Source organism: Oncorhynchus tshawytscha, unplaced genomic scaffold, assembly GCF_018296145.1.
Source record: "Oncorhynchus tshawytscha isolate Ot180627B unplaced genomic scaffold, Otsh_v2.0 Un_contig_65_pilon_pilon, whole genome shotgun sequence".
In the NCBI taxonomy this organism is placed as follows: Eukaryota; Metazoa; Chordata; class Actinopteri; order Salmoniformes; family Salmonidae; genus Oncorhynchus; species Oncorhynchus tshawytscha.
This window is the reverse complement of record NW_024609760.1, coordinates 196,782-219,075: the sequence shown is the minus strand read 5'-3', so window position 1 is coordinate 219,075 and position 22,294 is coordinate 196,782. Positions and strand designations below refer to the sequence as shown.

Genomic DNA, 22,294 nt, shown 5'->3' with positions numbered 1-22,294 from the left:
CAACGCTGCCAAAACCCCCAGCTCAAACACTGGAGCGCTGGATTCCAAACAAACACAACACACACTGACGATAAACAGGAGGATAAACAGAAAGAAAACACTGTTAATAATGGAGGCCTATTGTACAGCCAATAGAGATGCTTGACTCTAAACAAACACACACTGAGTATATGAACAGAAAGAGAACAGAGACTGTAAATAATGGAGGCCTATTGTACAGCCAATAGAGATGCTTGACTCTAAACAAACACACACTGAGTATATGAACAGAAAGAGAACAGTCTGTTAATAATGGAGGCCTATTGTACAGCCAATAGAGATGCTTGACTCTAAACAAACACACACTGAGTATATGAACAGAAAGAGAACAGTCTGTTAATAATGGAGGCCTATTGTACAGCCAATAGAGATGCTTGACTCTAAACAAACACACTGAGTATATGAACAGAAAGAGAACAGAGTCTGTTAATAATGGAGGCCTATTGTACAGCCAATAGAGATGCTTGACTCTAAACAAACACACACTGAGTATATGAACAGAAAGAGAACAGTCTGTTAATAATGGAGGCCTATTGTACAGCCAATAGAGATGCTTGACTCTAAACAAACACACTGAGTATATGAACAGAAAGAGAACAGAGACTGTAAATAATGGAGGCCTATTGTACAGCCAATAGAGATGCTGACGATGTACAGAGCGAAGAGGGAAAAACACAGTCTAAAGGGTTTCAATCCTTCCAGCCATCCAGTCTTACTACAGTGTTATGGTGAGTTATCATATTGTCAGGGTACTTAGTGTTATAGTGTAGTATTATGGGGTCACTAATTATTATAGTGTAGTATTATGGGGTCACTAAGTGTTATAGTGTATTATGGGGTCACTAAGTGTTATGGTGTATTATGGGGTCACGAAGTGTAATGGTGTATTATGGGGTCACTAAGTGTTATAGTGTATTATGGGGTCACTTAGTGTTATAGTGTAGTATTATGTGGGTCACTAAGTGTTATAGTGTAGTATTATGGGGTCACTAAGTGTTATAGTGTAGTATTATGTGGGTCACTAATTATTATAGTGTAGTATTATGGGGTCACTAATTATTATAGTGTAGTATTATGGGGTCACTAAGTGTTATAGTGTATTATGGGGGTCACTAAGTGTTATAGTGTATTATGGGGTCACTAAGTGTTATAGTGTAGTATTATGTGGGTCACTAAGTGTTATAGTGTATTATGGGGGTCACTAAGTGTTATAGTGTGTTATGGGGTCACTAAGTGTTATGGTGTAGTATTATGTGGGTCACTAAGTGTTATGGTGTATTATGGGGTCACTAAGTGTTATGGTGTATTATGGGGTCACTAAGTGTTATTATGGGGTCACTAAGTTATAGTGTATTATGGGGTCACTAAGTGTTATAGTGTATTACCATACTGTCAGTATAGGACTCACTGGTTTGGGGGTCATGGCTGCTGTCTCTGTCTTGTAATGTAGGGTATTTGAGTGTAACACACACACACACACACACACACACACACACACACACACACACACACACACACACAGCGTTGAGTGCACTCTAGTAGAGACAGATGGGGTGACTGATAGTGGTGGGCTTTAGGGTTGTTGTACTTGGTACTACTGATGTACATTAGCCAGACTTCAGAGGGAGTTGGATGAAGAGAGTCTGTCTGTCTGACGCTTAAATGGAACCAACAACCCCACGCCTGATGCATCTGGTCTGTCGTTGGTCAGCCAGCATCAGGCCCTGCGTGCTTCTTCTGCTCTGACAATAATGATACGACAAGACTGAAAACTAACTAAATGGCAGCCTGAAAAATAACCATTTCTCCTTCTGCTAACATATCAGGGAAGGGAAATGAACACCAGCCGAATGCTGGTCCATTTTGTCATTGGCTGGTAGAATGTCTGTATTCCTAGCAGACACGTTGACGAGTGGTCCCACAGTTCAGACCAAAAGTCCCACAGTTCAGACCAAAAGTCCCACAGTTCAGACCAAAAGTCCCACAGTTCAGACCAAAAGTCCCACAGTTCAGACCAAAAGTCCCACAGTTCAGACCAAAAGTCCCACAGTTCAGACCAAAAGTCCCACAGTTCAGACCAAAAGTCCCACAGTTCAGACCAAAAGTCCCACAGTTCAGACCAAAAGTCCCACAGTTCAGACCAAAAAGTCCCACAGTTCAGACCAAAAGTCCCACAGTTCAGACCAAAAGTCCCACAGTTCAGACCAAAAGTCCCACAGTTGGGTAGAGAAGTGGGGACTGGGTAAAGAGGGGGTCCGGGTAGAGAAGGGGGACCGGGTAGAGAAGGGGGACCGGGTAGAGAAGGGGGACCGGGTAGAGAGAAGGGGGGACCGGGTAGAGAAGGGGGACCGGGTAGAGAGGGGGAACCAACAACAGCTTCACTAACACCTGTTGTTAACCATCAGGCCAGTGTTAACCTTCGACCTCGATGTGTCTTAACAACAGCTTAGTCTGTCAGTAGGTCTTTGTTAATGTGGTCCGTAACCTTGTTTTACGAGAACATTTTGGGTGTTTTTAATGACTGGCCTCTCTTGTCCCTGTCTGTGTGTTCCTCAGATGGACAGGTTCGCCAGTATCCGTATCCCGGGCAGTAAGAAAGAGCGTCCTCACCTCCCTCACGTCAAACACTCCTCCTCGTCTGAATGGTCTTCCTCCTCCGCTGAGTTTGAGGAACTGTCCTCCAAGATCACCTCAGAACAGGAGATACTGGGCCTCTTTGAGAAGATGATGGTAGGGGATGGATGTGTGTGTGTGTGTGTCTCTCTGTCTCCTCTCTCTCTCCTCTCTCTCTCTCTGTCTCCTGTCTCTCTCTGTCTCTCTGTGTGTGTATTTGAGAAGATGATGGTAGGGGATGGATGGATGGATGTGTGTGTGTGTGTGTGTGTGTCTCTCTCTCTCTCTCTCTGTCTCCTCTCTCTCTCTCTGTCTCCTGTCTCTCTCTCTGTCTCCTGTCTCTCTCTCTGTCTCCTGTCTCTCTCTCTCTGTCTCCTGTCTCTCTCTCTCTCTGTCTCTCTCTCTCTCTCTCTGTCTCTCTGTGTGTGTATTTGAGAATATGATGGTAGTACGTTATGTTGCTGCAGGGCATGTTCTCAGAGTCAGACATACTGACAGTTTCACATTCAACATACATACCGTTACTTCCTGTCTTCTGACCGCCCTCAGGGAGGTGTTATAGGGGGAAATACAGACTAGAGTCAATAATGGAACACACACACACACACACACACACACACACAGTTGTCTCTACGGGATTCTGGGACATTCAGGATTGTGGTTTTTCAACACGTTTTTACATCAGCTTGGTATTAAACTGAGGTGAGGTGCATTGTGGGTTTTTTATACCTTGGTATTCAACGTTTGTTTGCTTCACGACGTCTCTGACTCTTCCTGGTCCTGCAGACAGACACCGTTCCGTTTTCCCGTGTGAGGTGAGGTGCATGGTGGGGTTTTTACACCTTTCCTCTCTTCAAAAGAAGAGACATTTCATTCACAAGAACATCCAATCACAGTGACAACATCTCTTGGTCTCGTACTCCAATGAAAAAAAAAGTTTTTCCATAAAACCCCAAACTCGGTCTTATAGCAAGCTTCCTGGTCATGCGGACAGTTCCGTTTTGTTAGTCAGGACGACGACAAAAAGGTGTTCATTCCGCAGACTCTCGGGTCACGGTGCCTTCGTAGATATTTTCTTTTCTTCTTTCACTTTCAAAAGTAGAGAATATCTCGTTCATCAGACCATCCAATGGACAGAAAACCTCTTCAACTCATTTTCCTCAAAAGAACATCCAATTATAAAGTTTCATAAGATGTCTTGTTGGGTTGTTTTTTTTTCTTTTCTCTCTCTGACCTCTGACCTAGTGTTCCGGTGGGGGAGGATTTAAAAAGCTTGTCTCCCTCGGCAACGGAACTGTTGTGTCTGACGTTCCAAACGGAATCCTATTTCCTGTAAGGGTTTACTGTTCTATGGCCCATAGGTGCTCTGGTCACAATTAGGGCACTATGTAGGGAATAGGGTGCCATTCGAGTCAAATCCTGAAAGAAAATGTCACCCGGGATTTACCTGAATCTGTGTGGCGGGCCCTGTGTGGCGGGCTCTGTGTGGCGGGCTCTGTGTGGCGGGCCCTGTGTGGCGGGCCCTGTGTGCGGGCTCTGTGTGGCGGGCTCTGTGTGGCGGGCCCTGTGTGGCGGGCCCTGTGTGGCGGGCCCTGTGTGGCGGGCTCTGTGTGGCGGGCCCTGTGTGGCGGGCTCTGTGTGGCGGCCCTGTGTGGCGGGCCCTGTGTGGCTCTGTGTGGCGGGCTCTGTGTGGCGGGCTCTGTGTGGCGGGCTCTGTGTGGCGGGCTCTGTGTGGCGGGCTCTGTGTGGCGGGCTCTGTGTGGCGGGCTCTGTGTGTGGCCCTGTGTGGCTCTGTGTGGCGGGCTCTGTGTGGCGGGCCCTGTGTGGCTGGCTCTGTGTGGCGGGCTCTGTGTGGCGGGCTCTGTGTGGCGGGCTCTGTGTGGCTGGCTCTGTGTGGCGCTGCCTTAGAAGATTGACTTGCTGAAATGGGTTGATTCCCAAATAGCAACTTTAATATAGTGCACTACTTTAGACTTTTGAGAAGTAGTGTGCATGTAGGGGATACGGTGCCATTTGGGAAGCGCCCTTGATGACATGGGTGATGCGTTAAGCACCCTTGGTGATGCGTTAAGCACCCTTGGTGATGCGTTAAGCACCCTTGGTGATGCGTTAAGCACCCTTGGTGATGCGTTAAGCACCCTTGGTGATGCGTTAAGCACCCTTGGTGACATGGGTGATGCATTAAGCACCCTTGATGATGCGTTATGCGCCCTTGATGACATGGGTGATGCGTTAAGCACGCTTGGTGATGCGTTAAGCACCCTTGGTGATATGGGTGATGCGTTAACCACCCTTGGTGATGCGTTATGCACCCTTGGTGACATGGGTGATGCGTTAAGCACCCTTGTTGATGCGTTATGCGTTAAGCACCCTTGGTGATGCGTTAAGCACCCTTGGTGATGCGTTAAGCACCCTTGGTGATGCGTTAAGCACCCTTGGTGATGCGTTAAGCACCCTTGGTGATGCGTTAAGCACCCTTGGTGCCATGGGTGACTCATCCCGAAACACAACCCAACCAAGCCGCACTGCTTCTTGACACAATGTCCACTTAACCCGGAAGCCAGCCTCACCAATGTGCACGGCCCACCACAGGCGTCTCTAGAGCATGATGGGACAAGGACATCCCTGCCGGCCAACGCCGGTAGTGACTCACACAGCTCTGCTACGGAGAGGTGATGGGGACAACACCGGTAATGACTCACACAGCTCTGCTACGGAGAGGTGACAGGGACAACACCGGTAATGACTCACACAGCTCTGCTACGGAGAGGTGACAGACAACACCGGTAATGACTCACACAGCTCTGCTACGGAGAGGTGACAGATGACACCGGTAATGACTCACACAGCTCTGCTACGGAGAGGTGACAGGGACAACACCGGTAATGACTCACACAGCTCTGCTACGGAGAGTGACAGGGACAACACCGGTAATGACTCACACAGCTCTGCTACGGAGAGGTGACAGGGACAACACCGGTAATGACTCACACAGCTCTGCTACGGAGAGGTGACAGGGACAACACCGGTAATGACTCACACAGCTCTGCTACGGAGAGGTGACAGATGACACCGGTAATGACTCACACAGCTCTGCTACGGAGAGGTGACAGATGACACCGGTAATGACTCACACAGCTCTGCTACGGAGAGGTGACAGATGACACCGGTAATGACTCACACAGCTCTGCTACGGAGAGGTGACAGATGACACCGGTAATGACTCACACAGCTCTGCTACGGAGAGGTGACAGACGACACCGGTAATGACTCACACAGCTCTGCTACGGAGAGGTGGCAGACAGACACCGGTAATGACTCACACAGCTCTGCTACGGAGAGGTGACAGACGTTCTTCTAATGACTCACACAGCTTTGCTACGGAGAGGTGACAGACGACACCGGACTGTGACTCACACAGCTTGCTACGGAGAGGTGACAGTGGACACCGGTAATGACTCACACAGCTCTGCTATGGAGAGGTGACAGACGACACCGGTAATGACTCACACAGCTCTGCTACGGAGAGGTGACAGACGACACCGGTAATGACTCACACAGCTCTGCTACGGAGAGGAGACAGACAACACCGGTAATTGATGTCCTGGCCGTTCTTCTACATGACTGGAATGAGAGAGCAGAAAAGGGTAACATGACTGTGATCCGGTTTTAAAAAAGGTTTCAGTGGACGTAAAGAATTGAATCCCTCAGACAGTGTTGGCTAAAGGAAGGCTGGATGAAGGCTGGATGAAGGCTGGATGAAGGCTGGATGAAGGCTGGATGAAGGCTGGATGAAGGCTGGATGAAGGCTGGATGAAGGCTGGATGAAGGCTGGATGAAGGCTGGATGAAGGCTAAAGGAAGGCTAAAGGAAGGCTAAAGGAAGGCTGGATGCCGTCTTGCCAGATCGACCTATTGATTCCATAAGGAAAGTGTTTCAAGGCCAGTTGCAGAACGGGCCAGTTGCAGAACGGGCCAGTTGCAGAACGGGCCAGCTGCAGAACGGGCCAGCTGCAGAACGGGCCAGCTGCAGAGCGGGCCAGCTGCAGAGCGGGCCAGCTGCAGAGCGGGCCAGCTGCAGAGCGGGCCAGCTGCAGAGCGGGCCAGTTCCAGAGCGGGCCAGTTGCAGAGCGGGCCAGTTGCAGAGCGGGCCAGTTGCAGAGCGGGCCAGTTGCAGAGCGGGCCAGTTGCAGAGCGGGCCAGTTGCAGAGCGGGCCAGCTGCAGAGCGGGCCAGCTGCAGAGCGGGCCAGCTGCAGAGCGGCTGCCAGCTGCAGAGCGGGCCAGCTACAGAGCGGGCGGGCCAGTTGGAGAGCGGGCCAGTTTCCATTGACTCGTCAGTTGCTTTCTCTAAAGAGGCCATGATAAGCTAACCTCGTCCGACAACTACACAGTCGTGAAGGCTAACTTTCATCTTTAGGTATATACACACACACACACACACACACACACACACACACACACACACAGAGAGTTTCGTCTTCAGAGCTCCGTGTCCTCTAACCTCGCCAGCTGACATGGATACAGTTTAAACCTTCGTCTCTTCCTCCTCCTCCTCTTCCTCCTCCTCTTTGTCCTCTCTTCTCAAACAACGTTTCTCCTTCCTCTCTTCTTAATCGATCCAATCCCAGCCCAGTGCTTTCTACGAGGGAATGATTGGACCGTTGCCCGTGGAGACCAGACATTACAGGAAGCTCCATAACACTTCTGATGACACGCTGTTGAAAGAGCTGGACCGTGTGTGTGTGAGACTGTGTGTGTGTGTGTGTGTGTGTGTGAGACTGTGTGTGTGTGAGACTGTGTGTGTGTGTGTGTGACTATGTGTGTAACAAGGTTATTATAGAAAACCAAAACCCCCCAAAATAATGAAAAAATAAATATATAAATGAACAAACAAAACAACCGAAACCATCTTTGACTCCAAAACGAACTAAAATAAAAACCGTCACGAATTCTGCTCAGTTCCAGTTTAATGGGGGTGTTGAGGCATTTTATTTGACTAATTAGGTTTAAGTTCCTGAATCTGACGGGTCACGGCGAGGTTGATTTGATCATTTTAGAAGGGAGACTCGGCGAGGTTGATTCGATCATTTAGAAGGGAGACTTGGCGAGCAGCACTGCAGATATTGACTAGTAGGATAAAGCAATGGACTGTGGAGGAGTGGAGTCTAGGGGAGGTGAATCTGCCACGGTTTAAAATCGGACACCTGTTGTGGATTTCCAACGGATCAACAGGGCAGTGTTGCCGTAGTTTATCAAATATTGTCTTTATAATGTCGGAAATAAACATGTTTATATCACACACTCACATATTGAAATCATTATGTATGTGTAAACGTTGTACAATCGATTAGAGAACCCGTCTATCACATTTATACGTCTACTGTTCACCACAGCAGATTTGGTTCCAGGTTTCAGTCGTGTCTTTGGTCACGTTCTCCTTGGTCAAACAAAAACAGCCTGATGATTGGTTGACAATAGAGCCTCAAATGAAAAACAGCCTGATGATTGGTTGATAATAGAGCCTCCCACAATGCAGGCGATGGCTGCAGGATGAAGTTGAAGAGCAACAGCATCAACCTATAGACTACCTGGTCCTGATTACACATAGAAGTAGACCTATAGACTACCTGGTCCTGATTACACATAGAAGTAGGTCTATAGACTACCTGATTACACATAGAAGTAGACCTATAGACTACCTGATTACACATAGAAGTAGACCTATAGACTACCTGGCCTGATTACACATAGAAGTAGACACCTATAGATTACCTGGCCCTGATTACACATAGAAGTAGACCTATAGACTACCTGATTACACATAGAAGTAGACCTATAGACTACCTGATTACACATAGAAGTAGACCTATAGACTATCTGGCCCTGATTACACACAGAAGTAGGTCTATAGACTACCTGATTACACATAGAAGTAGACCTATAGACTACCTGGCCTGATTACACATAGAAGTAGACACCTATAGATTACCTGGCCCTGATTACACATAGAAGTAGACCTATAGACTATCTGGCCCTGATTACACATAGAAGTAGGTCTATAGACTACCTGATTACACATAGAAGTAGACCTATAGGCTACCTGATTACACATAGAAGTAGACCTATAGATTACCTGGTCCTGATTACACATAGAAGTAGACCTACAGACTACCTGATTACACATAGAAGTAGACCTATAGACTACCTGGTCCTGATTACACATAGAAGTAGACCTATAGACTACCTGGCCCTGATTACACATAGAAGTAGGTCTATAGGCTACCTGGCCTGATTACACATAGAAGTAGACCTATAGACTACCTGATTACACACAGAAGTAGGTCTATAGACTACCTGATTACACATAGAAGTAGGTCTATAGACTACCTGATTACACATAGAAGTAGACCTATAGATTACCTGGCCCTGATTACACATAGAAGTAGACCTATAGACTACCTGATTACACATAGAAGTAGGTCTATAGACTACCTGGCCCTGATTACACATAGAAGTAGGTCTATAGACTACCTGATTACACATAGAAGTAGACCTATAGACTACCTGATTACACATAGAAGTAGACCTATAGACTACCTGATTACACATGGAAGTAGGTCTATAGACTACCTGGCCTGATTACACATAGAAGTAGACCTATAGACTACCTGATTACACATAGAAGTAGACCTATAGACTACCTGGTCCTGATTACACATAGAAGTAGGTCTATAGACTACCTGATTACACACAGAAGTAGGTCTATAGACTACCTGATTACACACAGAAGTAGGTCTATAGACTACCTGATTACACATAGAAGTAGACCTATAGACTACCTGATTACACACAGAAGTAGGTCTATAGACTACCTGATTACACATAGAAGTAGGTCTATAGACTACCTGATTACACATAGAAGTAGACCTATAGACTACCTGGTCCTGATTACACATAGAAGTAGACCTACAGACTACCTGGTCCTGATTACACATAGAAGTAGACCTACAGACTACCTGATTACACATAGAAGTAGATCTATAGACTACCTGGTCCTGATTACACATAGAAGTAGGTCTATAGACTACCTGGCCTGATTACACATAGAAGTAGACCTATAGACTACCTGATTACACATAGAAGTAGACCTATAGACTACCTGATTACACATAGAAGTAGACCTATAGACTACCTGATTACACACAGAAGTAGGTCTATAGACTACCTGATTACACATAGAAGTAGGTCTATAGACTACCTGATTACACATAGAAGTAGACCTATAGACTACCTGGCCTGATTACACATAGAAGTAGACCTATATACTACCTGGCCCTGATTACACATATAAGTAGACCTATAGACTACCTGATTACACATAGAAGTAGACCTACAGACTACCTGATTACACATAGAAGTAGACCTATAGATTACCTGGCCCTGATTACACATAGAAGTAGACCTATAGACTACCTGATTACACATAGAAGTAGACCTATAGACTACCTGGCCCTGATTACACATAGAAGTAGACCTATAGACTACCTGATTACACATAGAAGTAGACCTATAGACTACCTGGCCCTGATTACACATAGAAGTAGACCTATAGACTACCTGATTACACATAGAAGTAGACCTATAGACTACCTGGCCCTGATTACACATAGAAGTAGGTCTATAGACTACCTGATTACACATAGAAGTAGGTCTATAGACTACCTGATTACACATAGAAGTAGACCTATAGACTACCTGGCCTGATTACACATAGAAGTAGACCTATAGACTACCTGATTACACATAGAAGTAGACCTATAGACTACCTGGCCCTGATTACACATAGAAGTAGGTCTATAGACTACCTGATTACACATAGAAGTAGACCTATAGACTACCTGATTACACATAGAAGTAGACCTATAGACTACCTGGCCCTGATTACACATAGAACTAGGTCTATAGACTACCTGATTACACATAGAAATAGGTCTATAGACTACCTGATTACACATAGAAGTAGACCTATAGACTACCTGGCCCTGATTACACATAGAAGTAGACCTATAGACTACCTGGCCCTGATTACACATAGAAGTAGGTCTATAGACTACCTGATTACACATAAGTAGACCTATAGACTACCTGGCCTGCGTGCAAATGTAGGCCTATAAATATTCCCATTTGGGGATCTGATTAGTATTTCTGATTGTCTTAACTCACCATCACTGTGGAGCTTCTCAGAGTATTTTTTCTTCACCTCTAAACAGTAAACGAAGTCTGTTTTTACATCCTTTGAGAATGACAGTGTTTAGCTTGCTTGAGAAATAATTTCGGCTCTCTTTCGATAACCACTCGGCATGAAAGGGGGAAAACGTTTAATGCTCGGATCCGGTGGAAACCATAAAATAAGCCTACCTGATTACTCCTTATCCATCACCCATATAGTCTACAGCTCTGTCTGTCTGTCTGTATGGAGCTCACTTGAGGGAGAAACTCTCGAGGGCCCAGAATATTTTATACAATGTAGCAAGTTAGCTAGTGTGAGCTTCAGACCTGACACAAGTTAATAGTTGATACAATGTTTCATGGAGTTTCAGACCTGACACAAGTTAATAGTTGATACAATGTTTCAAGGAGTTTCAGACCTGACACAAGTTAATAGTTGATACAATGTTTCAAAGAGTTTCAGACTGGACACAAGTTAATAGTTGATACAATGTTTCAAAGAGTTTCAGACTGGACACAAATTAATAGTTGATACAGTGTTTCAAAGAGTTTCAGACCTGACACAAGTTAATAGTTGATACAATGTTTCATGGAGTTTCAGACCTGACACAAGTTAATAGTTGATACAATGTTTCAAAGAGTTTCAGACTGGACACAAGTTAATAGTTGATACAATGTTTCAAAGAGTTTCAGACTGGACACAAATTAATGCGTATTAAGATCATAACTGGCAGATCAGTAGAAATGGTCGGATAACTTGGCACTCCAAATGGAAAAGGTTGCAGACCACTGGTGTAGCCTGTTACCGGCAACTTCAGGAGAGTAACGGCAGAATCTGTGAAGGCCAGCAGCAGGGCCAGTTTTTCCTTCTGGTTTGGCTATATTGATCTCTGGCTCCCTCTTGAGTCATTTGTGTCCAGTTTGTGTAAGTGCTTAAAGCATCAGACAAGCTCAGTAGCAACATACAGTTGACTTTATTAACACACAGGGTACGTCTATATATGGAAAAATACAAGTTTAAACATTTCGACCAATCGATTGATCTAAAGACCAGATTCGGTCTGTTGCCCGTCTGTATCTTCTCTGGGCTGTTGCCTGTCTGTCTCTCTGTATCTTCTCTGGGCTGTTGCCTGTCTGTCTCTCTGTATCTTCTCTGGGCTGTTGCCTGTCTGTCTCTGTATCTTCTCTGGGCTGTTGCCTGTCTGTCTCTCTGTATCTTCTCTGGGCTGTTGCCTGTCTGTCTCTATGTATCTTATCTGGGCTGTTGCCTGCCTGTCTCTCTGTATCTTCTCTGGGCTGTTGCCTGTCTGTCTCTGTATCTTCTCTGGGCTGTTGCCTGTCTGTCTCTCTGTATCTTCTCTGGGCTGTTGCCTGTCTCTCTGTATCTTCTCTGGGCTGTTGCCTGTCTGTCTCTCTGTATCTTCTCTGGGCTGTTGCCTGTCTGTCTCTATGGTCTCTGGGCTGTTGCCTGTCTCTATCGTCTCTGGGCTGTTGCCTGTCTGTCTCTCTGTATCTTCTCTGGGCTGTTGCCTGTCTGTCTCTATGGTCTCTGGGCTGTTGCCTGTCTGTCTCTGGGCTGTTGCCTGTCTGTCTCTATGGTCTCTGGGCTGTTGCCTGTCTGTCTCTATGGTCTCTGGGCTGTTGCCTGTCTGTCTCTATGGTCTCTGGGCTGTGCCTGTCTGTCTCTATCTGGGCTGTCCTGTCTGTCTCTTTGGTCTCTGGGCTGTTGCCTGTCTGTCTCTATGGTCTCTGGGCTGTTGCCTGTCTGTCTCTATCGTCTCTGGGCTGTTGCCTGTCTGTCTCTTTGGTCTCTGGGCTGTTGCCTGTCTCTGTCTGTATCTTCTCTGGGCTGTTGCCTGTCTGTCTCTCTCTATCGTTTCTGGGCTGTTGCCTGTATCTACCATTGTCAATGTCACCTTTCCAAGGCCCCAAGAGAACAGGCCATCACACAGTCAGGACGCTACACCACTGGGGTTCCATCCCAAATGGCACCCTATTCCCTACATCGTGCACTACTTTAGACCAGAGCCCTATAGAACCATATTCCCTATATAGTGCACTACTTTAGACCAGAGCCCTATAGAACCCTATTCCCTATATAGTGCCCTACTTTAGACCAGGACCCCATTTTTGGGATGCAGTATGGATCTCTCTTCTCTTTTCATGTTGGCTGTTTCCGTTTTAATACGGCATAACTTTGTTTTCACTTCCTGAAGGACAAAATGGAACAAAATGGTCAGTCAGTCAGTCACCCAACAGAGATGCTATTTAAACAATGATTTCCTATGGAATTCTACGGTTCTACCTCCGCGACGCTTATTCTGAAAATACAAAAGCAATTAACCTCTAGCGTCGAGCAATCCCGTATCCGGGAGCGTAATTATAGCCTCAAGCTCATTACCATAACGCAACGTTAACTATTCATGAAAATCGCAAATGAAATGAAATAAATATATTGGCTCTCAAGCTTAGCCTTTTTGTTAACAACACTGTCATCTCAGATTTTCAAAATATGCTTTTCAACCATAGCAAAACAAGCATTTGTGTAACAGTATTGATAGCTAGCATAGCATTAAGCCTAGCATTCAGCAGGCAACATTTTCACAAAAACAAGAAAAGCATTCAAATAAAATCATTTACCTTTGAAGAACTTCAGATGTTTTCAATGAGGAGACTCTCAGTTAGATAGGAAATGCTCAGTTTTTCCAAAAATATTATTTGTGTAGGAGAAATCGCTCCGTTTTGTTCATCACGTTTGGCTAAGAAAAAACCCGAAAATGCAGTCATCACAACGCCAAACTTTTTTCCAAATGAACTCCATAATATCGACAGACACATGGCAAACGTTGTTTAGAATCAATCCTCAAGGTGTTTTTCACATATCTATTCGATGATAAGTCATTCCTGGCAGTTTGGTTTCTCCTCTGAACCAAATGGAAAAATGCACGCACCTGGAGATTACGCAATAGTTTCGACGGAGGACACCGAGCGGACACCTGGTAAATGTAGTCTCTTATGGTCAATTTTCCAATGATATGCCTACAAATACGTCACAATGCTGCAGACACCTTGGGGAAATGACAGAAAGTGCAGGCTCATTCCTTGCGCATTCACAGCCATATAAGGAGACATTGGAACACAGCGCCTTCAAAATCTGGGGCATTTCCTGTTTGAAGTTTCATCTTGGTTTCGCCTGTAGCATCAGTTCTGTGGCACTCACAGATAATATCTTTGCAGTTTTGGAAACGTCAGAGTGTTTCCAAAGCTGTCAATTATATGCATAGTCGAGCATCTTTTCGTGACAAAATATCGCGCTTAAAACGGGAACGTTTTTTTAATCCAAAAATTAAAAGAGCGCCCCCTATATCAAAGAAGTTTTAAACAATGATTTCCTATGGAATTCTACGGATCTACCTCCGCGATGCTTATTCTGAAAATACAAAAGCAACTAATGATATGGCCTTTTAAATACGTACTTTTAAATACGTGCTTGCAGCTAGTTCATTAACTGCACAGGTGTTATGTTTTAATCCAATGTGCTTTTTAAAGTGGGAAGATGAATGAAATGTCAAGACATTTTGTTGAAGCCAGTGGATTTTCCAGTAATAACAGAGGTTTTTCTGGCTTCGAGATCAACCCCGAGATGTTCACACCAGATGTCCAGGATGGATTCTTCTCAGGGCTCCAACACGGAGATGTTCAGGATGGATCCTTCTCAGGGCTCCAACATGGAGATGTTCAGGATGGATCCTTCTCAGGGCTCCAACATGGAGATGTTCAGGATGGATCCTTCTCAGGGCTCCAACATGGAGATGTTCAGGATGGATCCTTCTCAGGGCTCCAACACGGAGATGTTCACACCAGATGTCCAGGATGGATCCTTCTCAGGGCTCCAACATGGAGATGTTCAGGGTGGATCCTTCTCAGGGCTCCAACATGGAGATGTTCAGGATGGCTCCTTCTCAGGGCTCCAACATGGAGATGTTCAGGGTGGCTCCTTCTCAGGGCTCCAACATGGAGATGTTCAGGGTGGATCCTTCTCAGGGCTCCAACATGGAGATGTTCAGGGTGGATCCTTCTCAGGGCTCCAACATGGAGATGTTCAGGATGGCTCCTTCTCAGGGCTCCAACATGGAGATGTTCAGGGTGGATCCTTCTCAGGGCTCCAACACGTCCTTTAATGTGAAACCAGTTCAGCTCTGTTACTGGGAGACAACCGCTCAGAGTGGGCTTCAACTTTGAACCTGCCTAGCATATATTTATCTCTCCACATCTCTCTCTCTCTCTCCACATCTCTCTGTCACGAGAATTAGGTTCTCAAATGTTCATTCCCCAATTCATTTAAATGACTCTGTCTGCGACCAGGATTTGTAAGATACTGGTTGGAATGAAAACAGACAGAGGCCCAGTCCACAATAGTCAAATGTTTATTCATGGGCACAGAACAAAGACCTTCATTTTATAGTGACACACATACTTCCACACAAAACATTAGTTATCATACGCCCACACTGTCCTGCTACCCAGCCGACATAGGGAGACACCCTGGGAGGTTCTCAGTGCCGACACCCTGGGAGGTTCTCAGTGCCGACACCCTGGGAGGTTCTCAGTGCCGACACCCTGGGAGGTTCTCAGTGCCGAGACCCTGGGAGGTTCTCAGTGCCGAGACCCTGGGAGGTTCTCAGTGCCGAGACCCTGGGAGGTTCTCAGTGCCGAGACCCTGGGAGGTTCTCAGCGCCGAGACCCTGGGAGGTTCTCAGCGCCGAGACCCTGGGAGGTTCTCTGTGCCGACACCCTGGGAGGTTCTCAGTGCCGACACCCTGGGAGGTTCTCAGTGCCGACACCCTGGGAGGTTCTCAGTGCCGACACCCTGGGAGGTTCTCAGTGCCGACACCCTGGGAGGTTCTCAGTGCCGAGACCCTGGCCTGGGAGGTTCTCAGTGCCGAGACCCTGGCCTGGGAGGTTCTCAGTGCCGAGACCCTGGGAGGTTCTCAGTGCCCCAGCCAAGGTCGGCCCCGAATCTTCCTCAGACAGTCTGTTATCAAGACACTAGATATATTGTCACCAAAACATTAATTCTGACTACGAACTACACTCTCAGATATAATTCTACTGACTAAATCACACACAGCATTAAAATCTAATGATTCTAATCAATTTCATACTATCATATGGTCTCGGAGGGTAATATTCTAATCATATAATTATATTAACACTCTCTCTTCTCTCTCTCTGTCTCTCCTCTCTCTCTGTCTCTCCTCTCTCTCTGTCTCTCCTCGCTCTCTCTCGCTCTCTCTCTCGCTCTCTCTCTCTCTCTCTCTCTCTCTCTCTCTCGCTCTCTCTCTCGCTCTCTCTCTCGCTCTCTCTCTCGCTCTCTCTCTCGCTCTCTCTCTCGCTCTCTCTCGCGCTCTCTCTCGCGCTCTCTCTCGCGCTCTCTCTCGCTCTCTCTCGCTCTCTCTCGCGCTCTCTCTCTCGCTCTCTCTCGCGCTCTCCCCCTCTCTCTCTATCTCACTCTCTCTCTCTCTCTCTCTCTCTCGCTCCTCTCTTCTCTCTGTTTCTCTTATTCTCTCTCTCTCTCGCTCCTCTCTCTTCTCTCTGTTTCTCTTATTCTCTCTCTCTCTCTCCTCTCTCCAGGAGGATATGAACCTGAATGATGACAAGAAGGCTCCTCTGAGAGAGAAAGATCTGACCACCAAGAGAGAGATGGTTATCCAGTACATTGTTACTGCCTCCAAAACAGTAGGTGGAGAGTTATGGTTCATAATGTGGTAGGAAACTGAGGCTCTGAGTGGTGTGTGTGTGTGTAGCAGGGAACTGAGGCTCTGAGAGGTGTGTGTGTGTGGCAGGGAACTGAGGCTCTGAGAGGTGTGTGTGTGTGTAGCAGGGAACTTACACTCTGAGTGGTGTGTGTGTAGCAGGGAACTTAGACTCCTAGTGGTGTGTGTAGCAGGGAACTTAGACTCCTAGTGGTGTGTGTAGCAGGGAACTTACACTCTGAGTGGTGTGTGTGTGTGTAGCAGGGAACTTAGACTCTGAGTGGTGTGTGTGTGTGTGTGTGTGTGTGTAGCAGGGAACTTAGACTCCTAGTGGTGTGTGTGTGTGTGTAGCAGGGAACTTAGACTCCTAGTGGTGTGTGTGTGTAGCAGGGAACTTAGACTCTGAGTGGTGTGTGTGTGTGTGTGTGTAGCAGGGAACTTAGACTCCTAGTGGTGTGTGTGTGTGTGTGTGTGTAGCAGGGAACTTACACTCTGAGTGGTGTGTGTGTAGCAGGGAACTTAGTGGTGTCTCTGCTCTGTGTGGTACAGGCCTGGCTCGTATCAGGGTGGTGTCTCTGCTCTGCGTGGTTCAGGCCTGGCTCGTATCAGGGTGGTGTCTCTGCTCGGTGTGGTTCAGGCCTGGCTCGTATCAGGACATCAGACTGGCCAGGCTAGAGAGGCCAGGATGGGTCATAGTGCAGGGTAGACATCAGACTGGCCATGTTAGGGAGGCCAATGATGCCTCTTAGCTGGGGTCAATTAGCACCCCATTCCCGATATATCAGTCTGGTAGGCACGTATCAACTGTCCCTGCAGTCTGTCCTCTGTGTTAAATATCCCCTGTTGGCCCGTTACACCATCACAGGGTTGAAATATAATTCCTCTACCACTACCTGATCTAACTGCTACCTGATCTAACTGCTACCTGATCTAACTGCTACCTGATCTAACTGCTACCTGATGTAACCACAAACCATGACCTAATCTACCGTTACCTAATCTAACCATTACCTAATCTAGCCACTAACCATTACCTAATTTACCTGATCTACCATGACCTAATCTAACCACTAACCATTACCTAATCTAACCACTAACCATTACCTAATCTATCCATTACCATATCTACCCTCTACCTAATCTACCACGACCTAATCCTGCTTTTGGCTGGCTTTGCTGCAGTTGTTTTATCTTGTTTGTTCGCTTTCACGCTCACTCTGTCTCTGCCTCTTTCTCTCTCTCTCTCCTCTCTCCCTCTTTCTCTCCCCCTCCTCTCTCCCTCTTTCTCTCCCCCTCCTCTCTCCCTCTCCTCACTCTCCCCCTCCTCTCTCCCTCTCCTCACTCTCCCCCTCCTCTCTCCCTCTCCTCCTCTCCCCCTCCTCTCTCCCTCTCCTCACTCTCCCCCTCCTCTCTCCCTCTTTCTCTCCCCCTCCTCTCTCCCTCTTTCTCCTCTCTCCTCTCCTCTCTCTCCCTCTCCTCTCTTCTCTCTCCCTCTTCTCTCTCCTCTCCTCTCTCTCCCTCTCCTCTCTCTTCTCTCTCCCCTCTTCTCTCTCCCTCTCTCTCTCTCTCCCTCTCTTCTCTCTCTCTCCCCATCTCTTCTCTCCCTCTTTCTCTCTCTCTCTCTCCTCTCCTCTCTCTCCTCTTCTCTCTCCCTCTTCTCTCTCCCTCTTCTCTCTCTCCTCTCCTCTCTCTCCCTCTTCTCTCTCTCCCTCTCTCTCTCTCTCCCTCTTCTCTCTCTCCCTCTTCTCTCTCTCCCTCTCCTCTACTCTCCCTCTCCTCTCTCTCCCTCTCCTCTCTCTCCCCATCTCTTCTCTCCCCATCTCTTCTCTCTCTCTCTCTCTCCTCTCTCTCTCACACCTGGCATATGAAACCACCAGTTAGTGTTAAATTATAGAGCGCTTGGCCCACCATCCTTGGAGGATGTGATAATGTTGGAGTGCTGGAAGATATTGGATGATTCATTGTTGTTCATGGTGTCTGCTGCTCTCTGGATGGTCCTCGTGTCTGGAGTTTCAATGAGCTTCAACCTGTTTCCTTCTTCCTCTCTCACGCACCCTATTCCCTATAGAGGGCACTACTTTAGACCAGAGCCCTATTCCCTATAGAGGGCACTGCTTTATACCCTATTCCCTATAGAGGGCACCACTTTAGACCAGAGCCCTGTGGCACCCTATTCCCTATAGAGGGCACTACTTTAGACCAGAGCCCTGTGGCACCCTATTCCCTATAGAGGGCACTACTTTAGACCAGAGCCCTGTGGCACCCTATTCCCTATAGAGGGCACTACTTTATACCAGAGCCATATTCCCTATATAGAGGGCACTACTTTAGACCAGAGCCCTGTGGCACCCTATTCCCTATATAGTGCACTACTTTAGACCAGAGCCCTGTGGCACCCTATTCCCTATAGAGGGCACTACTTTATACCAGAGCCATATTCCCTATATAGAGGGCACTACTTTAGACCAGAGCCCTGTGGCACCCTATTCCCTATAGAGGGCACTACTTTAGACCAGAGCCCCGTGGCACCCTATTCCCTATAGAGGACACTACTTTAGACCATAGCCCCGTGGCACCCTATTCCCTATAGAGGGCACTACTTTAGACCAGAGCCCTGTGGCACCCTATTCCCTATAGAGGGCACTACTTTATACCAGAGCCCTGTGGCACCCTATTCCCTATAGAGGGTACTACTTTAGACCCTATTCCCTATAGAGGGCACTACTTTAGACCAGAGCCCTGTGGCACCCTATTCCCTATAGAGGGCACTACTTTAGACCCTATTCCCTATTAGAGGGCACTACTTTAGACCAGAGCCCTGTGGCACCCTATTCCCGATAGAGGGCACTACTTTAGACCAGAGCCCTAATGAACCCTATTCCCTATATAGTGCACTACTTTAGACCAGAGCCCTAATGAACCCTATTCCCTATATAGTGCACTACTTTAGACCAGAGCCCTAATGAACCCTATTCCCTATATAGTGCACCACTTTAGACCAGAGCTCTATGGAACCCTATTCCCTATATAGTGCACGACCTTAGACCAGAGCTCTATAGAACCCTATTCCCTATATAGTGCACGACCTTAGACCAGGGCCCTATGGAACCCTATTCCCTTTATAGTGCACTACTTTAGACCAGAGCCCGAATGAACCCTATTCCCTATATAGTGCACTACTTTAGACCAGAGCCCTATAGAACCCTATTCCCTATATAGTGCACTACTTTAGACCAGAGCCCGAATGAACCCTATTCCCTATATAGTGCACTACTTTAGACCAGAGCCCTATAGAACCCTATTCCCTATATAGTGCACTACTTTAGACCAGAGCCCGAATGAACCCTATTCCCTATATAGTGCACTACTTTAGACCAGAGCCCTATAGAACCCTATTCCCTATATAGTGCACGACCTTAGACCAGGGCCCTATAGAACCCTATTCCCTATATAGTGCACAACCTTAGACCAGAGCCCTATGGCACCCTATTCCCTATATAGTGCACTACTTTAGACCAGGGCCCTATAGAACCCTATTCCCTATATAGTGCACTACTTTAGACCAGAGCCCTATAGAACCCTATTCCCTATATAGTGCACTACTTTAGACCAGGGCCCTATAGAACCCTATTCCCTATATAGTGCACTACTTTAGACCAGGGCCCTATAGAACCCTATTCCCTATATAGTGCACTACTTTAGACCAGAGCCCTATAGAACCCTATTCCCTATATAGTGCACTACTTTAGACCAGAGCCCTATAGAACTCTATTCCCTATATAGTGCACTACTTTAGACCAGAGCCCTATAGAACCCTATTCCCTATATAGTGCACTACTTTAGACCAGAGCCCTATAGAACCCTATTCCCTATATATAGTGCACTACTTTAGACCAGAGCCCTATAGAACCCTATTCCCTATATAGTGCACTACTTTAGACCAGAGCCCTATAGAACCCTATTCCCTATATATAGTGCACTACATTAGACCAGAGCCCTATAGAACCCTATTCCCTATATATAGTGCACTACATTAGACCAGAGCCCTATATAACCCTATTCCCTATATATAGTGCACTACTTTAGACCAGAGCCCTATAGAACCCTATTCCCTATATATAGTGCACTACTTTAGACCAGGGCCCTATAGAACCCTATTCCCTATATAGTGCACTACTTTAGACCATAGTCCTATAGAACCCTATTCCCTATATATAGTGCACTACTTTAGACCAGGGCCCTATAGAACCCTATTCCCTATATAGTGCACTACTTTAGACCAGAGCCCTATGGCACCCTATTCCCTATATAGTGCACTACTTTAGACCAGAGCCCTATGGCACCCTATTCCCTATATAGTGCACTACTTTAGACCAGAGCCCTATGGCACCCTATTCCCTATATAGTGCACTACTTTAGACCAGAGCCCTATGGCACCCTATTCCCTATATAGTGCACTACTTTAGACCAGAGCCCTATGGCACCCTATTCCCTATATAGTGCACTACTTTAGACCAGGGCCCTATGATTTTGATTCTCTGTTCTGTAGCTGCTGTCTGTCTGTCTTCTTCTCCTGTCCTCTTCATCAGCTGATGTTAATGGAGCTGTTCAAATGAACGATATCAGAGTGATTGGAAGGTTATCTCTAGGGACACACACACACACACACACGCACTCTCTTTATCGGTAGCCTATGCTGTAGAAGGGATTGTGTGATTGTGTCTCAATGTAATCAAGGTATGAAATTATAATTTTCTCATACAATCTCTTTTTTTGGGTCTTAGTTGTGGTCAATTTGCAGAGTACAAATTATTTATAATTATGTTCCAGCCCCCCCCCCTGACCATCCGCTCCGACAAAACTTGGGCCTGTGGCTGAATCTAGTTACTCACCCCTGACCTAGAAAGACCTTAACTGTGGCTGACTCTAATTTTAAATCTTTTAAGTTTTCAATTTAAGAAACTTTATTCTTGAAAGTTATAATAGTGGAGTTTTTAAAGTGTCTCATCAGTATTCCTCACGTCAGTCATCGCAGACATTAGAGAGCTGTTTATAACCTGTCATAACCTGTCCGATGTCCTCATCAACGACCCCATTTCCACAGACAGTGTTTTTAATCAGGTTTTGTATCGTATTGCAAGATAATGAGCTTTTTAAAAAATCTAATTTTTTTGTTGTACAATCGCAGGAAGCTTTTTAAAATGGAAAAAGGTTCTCTCCGCCAACGAGGGGGGTGAGGTTTTGCGCTGACGGAGGATATGAGTGAATACGTTTGGGATCCGCTGTCGTCATGGATGTCTTGAGTCACATTCCGCTGTCGTCTTGGATGTCTTGAGTCACATTCCGCTGTCGTCATGGATGTCTTGAGTCACATTCCGCTGTCGTCATGGATGTCTTGAGTCACATTCCGCTGTGAATGGATGTCTTGAGTCACATTCCGCTGTCGTCATGGATGTCTTGAGTCACATCCCCAAAAAACTGTCCTGGTTATTAAACAAAACGAGGAGAGAACGTTGGAAGTGTTTTCTTTTTTTTCTCTTTTCAATGCTTCTGTCCTCTTTATTTTCCTTTTCTCCTCCGGAAGCTAAAGGGCCGTGAAGGGTTGTGAAGTGCGTGAAGGGGTAAATGGTTGTGAAGGGGGAGGGCGTGAAGGGGGC

At 46.5% G+C, this 22,294-nt stretch overlaps 1 protein-coding gene across 1 annotated transcript in view; it reads left to right on the top strand.

The window, feature by feature from the left end:
* LOC121845768 (protein diaphanous homolog 3-like) overlaps nt 1-22,294 on the top strand; it is a 243,787-nt gene that overhangs the window by 41,776 nt on the left and 179,717 nt on the right. Inside the window, exons 3-4 of the mRNA XM_042317656.1 lie at nt 2,596-2,769; nt 16,516-16,620. Of these exons, the coding sequence (XP_042173590.1) occupies nt 2,596-2,769; nt 16,516-16,620 (279 nt within the window). The remainder of the gene's footprint in view (nt 1-2,595; nt 2,770-16,515; nt 16,621-22,294) is intronic.